Source organism: Magnolia sinica, chromosome 1 (genome assembly GCF_029962835.1).
Source record: "Magnolia sinica isolate HGM2019 chromosome 1, MsV1, whole genome shotgun sequence".
Lineage (NCBI taxonomy): Eukaryota > Viridiplantae > Streptophyta > Magnoliopsida > Magnoliales > Magnoliaceae > Magnolia > Magnolia sinica.
The window spans coordinates 36875100-36883942 of record NC_080573.1 but is presented as its reverse complement, the minus strand read 5'-3'; the positions used below and the strand labels follow the sequence as shown (position 1 = coordinate 36883942).

Here is an 8843-nt window from a genome sequence, read left to right as displayed (position 1 = left end):
GTATGTAAGATATACCTTTTTATGGGGGCTTGAGCCCCTAGCTTTAATATATATCATTGACCACACATGCACGGGTGTGCTAAGCCAAGCCAAGTCTGATTTTGAGTCCACGTGCGTGTACACGATGAGATGGGCCGGGCGCGGGTGCAGGTGTGTGTATGGGTACTCATGAGACTTTACTTTTGCGAGAGTGGACTCACACTTGCGCCTTTTAGTTTGAATTAGAGAGATGTGGCCAGTCAGTTTGTCACACCTATTGAGTTTAAATCCAACCGACCAAACCCTTTCAAAAATGTGCTTAATGCACTACTTCAAAGTCTATATAAGGACTTCCATTCAATTTTCGAAAACACAAAAAAATCTCTTTGTTTTTGTATTGTTTTACAAGTTTTGGTTGCTAAGTTCGTTCCCGAGTTAACTCAGCACTTTCGAGTTAAACTGCAAGTGGTTCGAGAACGCATATAATAAGTGCACCACTTGGACCGGTTATAGTCGTTATATCCAGGAGGTCAATTGCTCTAGAAAACTGTTGTACTTGGGACGCTGTCCAAGGGGAGAAAATTCAATTTCAAGCCGAGTGACTCACGTCACACCTTGACTCAACTCTACATGTTTTCTATCTCATTTCTTTTATTTTTATTTTTTTTGGTTTTCAATTTTTAAATAGTTTAATTTCCATCCATAAACCAGGCCGTCTGATTGTGGGTTATCAAATCAGACTAGGAGTGCAGATCGTACCGGTAGAACTGTGGAACCGGACCGGAACCGACCAAATGGACCAAAGGGTCCGGTTTGGTCCGGTTCTAGAGTGTACTGGTTCCGGTTCCAAAAATTAAAGAACCGTTTAGTTCGGTTCGGTTTCGGTTTGGGGGTATGTAGAACCAAACTGAACCGTGGAACCGAACTTAGAACCGTGAGTTTACAATATGTTTTAGTTGTATATGGAGAACGTTCGACCTGCAGCAGATAATCTCCAGCAACATAACACCGAAACTATGTACATCCACCTTTGCAGTGACTGCCATGTTCTTGAACCATTCAGGTGCGACGTATCCTCTGGTCCCTCTGATGTATGTGGTAGTTTGAGTCTGGTTAGTCCTGAGAAGCTTTGCTAGCCCAAAGTCAGAAATCCTAGCTGTGAAGTTGTCATCTAATAATACATTTTGGGGCTTTATGTCGCAATGGATGATCTGGTTCCCGCACTCCTCGTGCAAGTATGTGAGCCCTCTTGCAATCTGTGTTCTTTGGTTCCAGCTAGGCCTTGAACTGCCAAAGAGGAAGCTTGCCAAAGAGCCATTGCTCATATATTCATACACCAGCAGCCGGTGGGGCCCCTCATCGCAAAATCCTATCAATTCGACCAGATTCTTATGATGAATTCGGCTTATTGCACTCACTTCGGTCTTGAATTCCTTCTCAGCTTCTTTCACCACTTTATCTAACCTCTTCACTGCCACAAAATTTGCACGATCCGACTCTAGCAGGCCTTTATAAACAGTGCCACAGGAACCCCTCCCGAGTTCTTCCTTGAACCCATCTGTGACTTTCTCCAGCTCCATGTATGTAAAAGAGCGGAGATTTACTCCGATCAAGCTGGAATCTAGCTGAATTTTCACTAATTTTTTATGGTTTGTGAAGAAAATAATCCACAAAATCAATGACAGGAGGAAGAAGTTGAGAAACGCAGAGCTGCCCAAAATCGCTGATATGATGAGTATTGGGGTCCGATTATCTTTCTTTCCTTTGCCCATCCAGGTGAAGGAAGAGGTGGAGATGTGGAACTACGTCTTTCCATTTTGATCAGTGCCTTTCCACCAACACTAGGATTATAAAAAGCCCAGAACTGGAACCGATCTGAAACTGAACCATTTTTCATGGTTCGGTTCCAGTTCAGTCTAGGGTGCTGACGGTCCGATTCCGGTTCTGAAAATTTGAGAATCGTAAGGAACGATTCGATTCCGGTTTCACCCTAGAACCAGACCGAACCGAACCGTGTGCACCCCTAAAATAGAATATGGCTACCGTAACAGTTAATATTGCTACCGAGTTAGCCAAAATCATACCGTTCGATAGACAATACTTTAAATGGTGGAAACAAAAACTTATGTTCACATTGACCACCCTTAAAGTTTCATACATATCGTCTGAATCATTTATTATAGATCAAGTAAATCAAACTGAAGTAGCAGATGAAAATAATTGTAAAAATTATATTATGAACTCTTTATCCAATGAGTTGTATGATGTGTATGCTTTTTATAAGTTTGCTAAGGAAACATGGACTATTTTAAAAAAGAAATACATTATGAAAGATGCAGGAGTTAAGAAACATTCAATCAATAATTTCATTTACTATGAAATCATAGATGATAAACTTGTCACAAATCAGATTCATGATTTACAAAATATAGTTCATGCACTGTCATTAGAATGTTTTCATGTCAATATGCATCCCTAACCTTTGTTAGTATAAGTTTTGACTGGAAAATCTTTGATTTCTACAAGTTGGTTCATTAGTTTTCTTTTTTTTTTTTTTTGTATCTCTGGTTTGGACTAACCCTTTGTCAAATACTTACAAAAAGGGGGAGAAAGATCAATCCCACCAAAACATCGTTCTCTTGTATATGGTTTATTTGGTGGGTTGCAGGTTAATCGGGGAAGCAATTTACATGTCTTAGTATATCGAGTTGTAAATCATTTATATTTGACATGTAATTTAGTTTACTTGTTTTGGTATGTCATTGTCATTGGTATGCACCATGACATGGTATTGGTTAGATTTTTGTTACGTAATTAACAAAGAGGGGGATTATTAGTGTACTCATTCTTGCCCCCTGCTTTTTCAATCACGTGAATCATTGTGTCAATTGAGCTTTTGAAAAGTGAAGATCGAAGACATAAGAGGAGCAGAAGCATCAAGATGGCAAGAATAGGTAAACAGTTGGCCTTGGTGATCCCAACCCTTGACCCAATATAACTCAACCTCTAGATGATTTGGACCCAATAAGATAACCCATTTTGATCATCCCTTAAGCCACAAGATCCTATATCCTATCATGTTTGGCTTAGCATTAAAGGTTTGTGTTACTAAAATAAATAGTTGAGATCAGCAACCTTCGGTCCGACTGAATCAGGCCATTGCAGGGCAAAAACAAAACAAGAAAATTTGGCCACTGTTCGGTTGGACTCGGTCTAAATGAATGGCAACTTTGGTCCCGACTGAACATAAATTTGGTCCGACTGAAGATAGTTCGGTGCGACCGAAGACCTCCTCGGTGCAACCGAAATATAGCTGTTAAAGATCCGTTGGAACTTTTTCCTTATAAAAATAGCATCCTGATCTTTATGAAGAGCATAGACTTTGGTAGTTTAAAGACTCTAGTGCACTCCAAGTCTAATCTATAGCCTAGAACTCTTTCCCATTGAAATTCATGTCTTCTTCCTTGTGATTCATCACTCAAATAAACATTCCATGCTTCTATTAAGGAAGAACATGATCTCATGCCTTCTCTAGAGTATTGAGACCAACCTTATAGGCATATCTATAATCTCTATGATACTCTAGAATGTCCATCAGTTGAATTACTTAGGATAAACAACTTCCCATTAGTTGTAGGAGATTCAACCCACTCCCACCACCTTGGTCATCTTGAAGAAGAATCAAATGCAAGGAGATTAATCGTAGAGTTGAAGCCTTGGCGAAGTAGCAACAACATGATTGGGGGAGCATCGGGAGCTAATTGAAGCATGGGAGAGTATTCGCAACCCCAAATGTAGGGTCGCGATGTAGTAATAATCTCGGTGAGACCAAGGTCGAATCCACAGGGACTAATCTCGTACGTTTCTGAAAGTAACTAGAACTAGAACTAGAATATGCAAATTTAAATATGAATAATTAGAAAGAGTTATTGTGAATGATGTAATTGAAACTTGTGAATTTATAGGTGGGAACTAGGGTGCCAAGGATCCACTTGTAGCAATTAAGATGCTATCTTGCTTGATTCAAGTAACACAATTAGAATTGGAGTCCTGTCCTATCCAATTGGAAAATATAGCAATTAAATCAAATCTGAACTTTCATTAACCTAATTCTCAATGGATGAGGATTGTGAGGATTGGAAAGGATTTCATCGCCCTACCATGCCCATGAGATGATGGTAAACAACAGGATTTACCAATCCCACAATCTCAAATAAGAAAAGAAGATATTCAAAGCTATCGCAACGTTTATTGTAATTTGATTTACAACAAACCATATAAAACTGAAAATATTCCTTAAAATCAAACTAAAAAATTAATGGAGTTCAATAAAAATATGAATCAAAGAAATGTAAACATCCCAATCACGATACAAGCTTCACCTCTTAGCCCTAGCTAAGAAGTTTAGTTAACTATAGACAGGATTAAATAGAAATCTCTTAAGGAAAGAATAAAAACAAACTAAGGAAGAAGAAGAAAACTCTTGGTGGCGGCTCATCACCCTTTTGCTCCTCTCCTTAAACCTTAGAAGATGCTTTGGAGCATCCTAGGAACTCATATGCATAGTTGGGGAACTCCAACTTTCGCACCGAGTTGGAAAACTCCGGAAATCGCCTTAAATTTACGCAGCCTGCGCAAAATCTATGTAACCTTCGACTAGTCGAGAGAAATCTTTGATTGGTCAAGTGGAATCTTTGACTAGTCGAACTTCACGCGAATTTGAAAGATAATGTTGCTGGAGTTCGAGCCGAAGTTTCTTGGGCTAGTCGAACTAGAACTTGGGTTAGTCGAAATAGAACTTGGGCTAGTTGAATTTCACACAAATTCCTTTTCTTCACTTTAAATCTTTGATTCTCTTCATTTCTCACTTGGTTTCCTTGGATCTTTGGCATGTGAATTCTTCAATCTTGGTCTTCTAATATCTATCATTTGCCTTGGTGATTTTAAGCATCAAATCCATGCTATTAATACTCTTTTCAATCCAAGCTCTTAGATTCACCTTGCAATACAAACATGTATAAAATATACTTATTATGCATTATCATGTTCATAAAACCAAGATATAAATAGGAGAAATATGCAATATTTCAACAAATAACGAAGATCAAACAACCCTAAAGGTGAAACAAGCAGGGCTCAATCAGACAAGTAAGTTGTCATCGTTAGAGTCCAGTGACCCTGAAGATCTTTCCTTGTGTAGGACTCGTATTCAGTGGTTAATATACTAAGACCTTTATAGGCCTCCGGGGGAGAATACATGGAGTCCTCGTGTAGGAAATTATTGCCTTGTGTAGGCATAGTGTGCCTTGTGTAGGCACTTGTGATTGCCTTGCATAAGCATTAATAGTCTTGTGTAGGCTCCTGATTATGTCCTTGTGTAGGACTTGTTATCCTTGTGTAGGCACAAGTAGCCTTGTGTAGGCTCCTGGTTATGTCCTTATATAGGACTTGTTAGCCTTGTGTAAGCTTCGCCTTGTGTAGGCATAGGTAGCCTTGTGTAGGCTCCTGGTTATGTCCTTGCATAGGAATTATTTGCCTTGTGCAGTAGACTCCTTAAGTAAACTTATGTAGGTTGTAAAGGTTTATGGTCAACCTGATTTAAAACCATTGGTAGTTAAATCCGGCACAATCTAGGCTTGAGTGCGTCAACCGAGAGTGGAGTATGCACATAGCTGAACCACTATATATATGATTGTGTTTGGGATTGCTCTTTATGCATTGATCTAATTATGCTTTATTGAAACCCTATATTATAAGTGTGATTTAATACTTACCTCCAATCGTTGCTGGGAAACCTCCGAAGACGGCTCCGGTTACAACAAGGAGGTTAGAGAGGGTGGAGGCAGTGTTCTAGTTATCGGCGAATTGTCGATAATATCAACGATAATATCGGTGTCACCAGCGCTGCGACACCGATACCTCCTAAATTCGTTTCTCTGCCAGTTGTTGTAAAAAAATCGGCGAAATATCGGCGACTTTTTTGAGATGGGCGATATTATCGGAATATGCATTATCGACGAAATATTGGGAGATATTATCGGCGTCCGTCCGATATTTTCGGAATCTCAACTGTAGCCACAAACCCCACGAGAAAACTGTAGCTACCTACCCCTCCCTCTTTTCTCTGATAAATATCGGGAATATCGGGGAAAAAAAATTACAGAGTATCTGGTTAATCGGAAGTCGGAACCGGAGCTGGAACAGGTACGCGAAACCCCTCTTATCTCGTCATCTCCCCTCTTTAGGGGTTTTTAATTTCTTCCTTCGAGCAAAAATCCCTCTCGCACTGGGAAATCGGATTTCGCACTGAACGAAAATGGCTCTCGCAAGTCGCACTGAGAAATCGGATTTCGCCGAGCGAAAATCCCTCTCACGAAAATCCCGTGAATGCGAAAGCTTCTCTCGCCCTGGGAGGAGAAGGGGACGGATGCACTGGTGCGACTGAGGAGTACGCTCCTATCGTACCGACTAAACTCAGTTGGGCCCAGTTTGATTGTATGTGGTCTATCTAAGCCGTCCATCCGTTTTTCCATCTAATTCAAGGGGATGAGCCCAAAATTGAAGCATATACAAAACTTCTGTAGCCCCCAACAAATTTCCAACGGTAGGCGTGCAATTCAACTGTTTCTTGCGGTATGGTCCAGCCATGATATATGTGGGCCCCACCATGATGTATGTATATTATCCACTCCGTTCATCCATTTTTACAGATCATTGTAGGGCTTTATCCCAAAATTGAGATGTATAAAAATCTCAGGTGGACCACACCATAGGAAAATAATAGTAATTGGATATCCATCATTTTAATCTTCCTAAGGCCCACTGTACAATTTATTTGACATCCAATCTGTTAATTAGGTCATACAAACCCAGATTAAGGAAAAAAACAAAGATCAAGTTGTTCCATAACCTTTATGGCCCCCAAAAAGTTTTTAATGGTCAAAGTTCATTCAACACTGTTTCTTGTAATGTGGTCCAATTGAGATTGGGATATACCTCTTTTTTTTATATAATAATATAAAATTATCTATAAAAATAGATGGATGGCATGGATGAAACACGTACATCATGGTGGGGCCCACAGAGAATGGCAGGGAGTAGCCAATCCGTTTCTAAAGCTCAAGTGAGCCGTATTATAGGAAAATGTGGTTAGGCAAATTCTACCGTTGAAACCTTCCCTGGTTCCACCGTGATGTTTAGATGTCATCCGTACTGGTTAATAACGTTTTTACTATTGGGATGAACTGAAAATAAAAATATTGGCATAAATCAAAACTTCGTGGCCCCACGAATATTTCAACTTGGACATTTAATTATCACGTTTCAGGATCACTTGAGCTTTAGATACGTTTCGTTTTGGTATCAAGTCCTAAAATGAACTCACAAAACAGATGGATGGGGAGGATTTTTCACAAACATCACAAAGTGGGCCCCACCCGAGCTTGCAGCGCAGGAACAGCGCTGCCGTTGAAAGGGGAGTGGTTGGAAGCGGATTGCGTCGCGATGCAGTAGACGCTAAGTGTGCTGTGTAAACTCTCTGGGGTCCACCGTGATTTATGTATTTTATCCAGTCTGTCCATCCATTTTACAAGATAATTTTATGGCTTCATATAAAAACCGAAGGATATAAAATGCTAAAATGGACCACACCACAGGAAACAGTGTGAATTGAAGTTATACCGTTGAAAAATTCTTGGGGGCCACGGAAGTTTTGGATCAAGATTATATTTGTTTTTTCCTTTCATCCATGTTTTTTTGATCTTATGAACAGTTTGGATGAAAAATAAACAACACTTTGGGGCATAGAAAGGTTTCAACGGTTGGAAATCATTATTTCCAATGTTTCCAGTGGTATGGTCCACTTGAGATTTGTATAAGATTCATTTTTGGGCTTAACGCCTAAAATGAGATGGAAAAACGTATGGAAGGTGTGGATAAGTCACATAAATTCACAGTGGGCCCAACTGAGTTTACTCAGCACAATAAGAGCGTACGCGGTACGCAACGCGATTTGGGGTGGATTGGCTGCTGATAAGAGCCGTAGCCAGAGCCATAGCCATAAGAAACGGACTGGTTACGGCCCCTACCCCCCTAATGGTTGGTGGTCGGTGCTCTATGGGCCCCACCATGATGAATGTGTTTCATCCATACCGTCCATCTATTTTCCTACATCATTTTATAAAATAATACTATAACTGAGGTATATAACAGTCTCAAGTGGACCACATTATCGAAAACAGTGTTGAATAAACTTCAACCATTAAAAACTTTTTGAGGGCCATAAAAGTTTTGGAACAAAAATATCTTTGGTTTTATCCTTCATCTGGATCTTTATTACTTAATCAACAGATTGGATGTCAAATAAACAGTATAGCTGTCCTTAGGAGGATTTTAATGGTGGATATCCAATCACTATTATTTTCCTGTGGTGTGGTCCACCTGAGATTTATATTCCTATCATTTTTGGTATAAAGCCCTAAAATGGTCTGTAAAAATGGATGAACGGAATGGATGAAACATATACATCATGGTGGGCCCACAGAGCACCGACTGCCAGACGGCCTAAACTTTGAGTCAGGCGCGGATTAGATACTAACAAGGTTAGTTGCCAAATGGCTACTGAAGTGACGTCACCAAGCTCTGTGGACCCCACCATGATGCATGTGTTGTATCCATACCGTACAACCATCTGTAGACGTGGTTTTATGGCATTACAAAGAGAATGAGATAGATCTAAATTTCAAGTGGACCCACCACAGAAAACCGTGGGAGCCGTCACACCCACCGCTGAAACATTTATAGGGCCCACAGTGATGTATTTTTGAGATCCATACTATTCATAAGTTAACATAGAGATAGATGAA

At 40.0% G+C, this 8843-nt stretch overlaps 1 protein-coding gene across 1 annotated transcript; it reads right to left on the bottom strand.

Annotated features, from left to right (window-relative positions):
- Positions 1-905: 905 nt before the first annotated feature.
- On the bottom strand, positions 906-1559 carry LOC131245463 (G-type lectin S-receptor-like serine/threonine-protein kinase LECRK4). The gene has a single exon (XM_058244948.1). It carries the CDS (start codon positions 1557-1559, stop codon positions 906-908), a length of 654 nt encoding a protein of 217 aa, XP_058100931.1.
- Positions 1560-8843: the final 7284 nt, after the last annotated feature.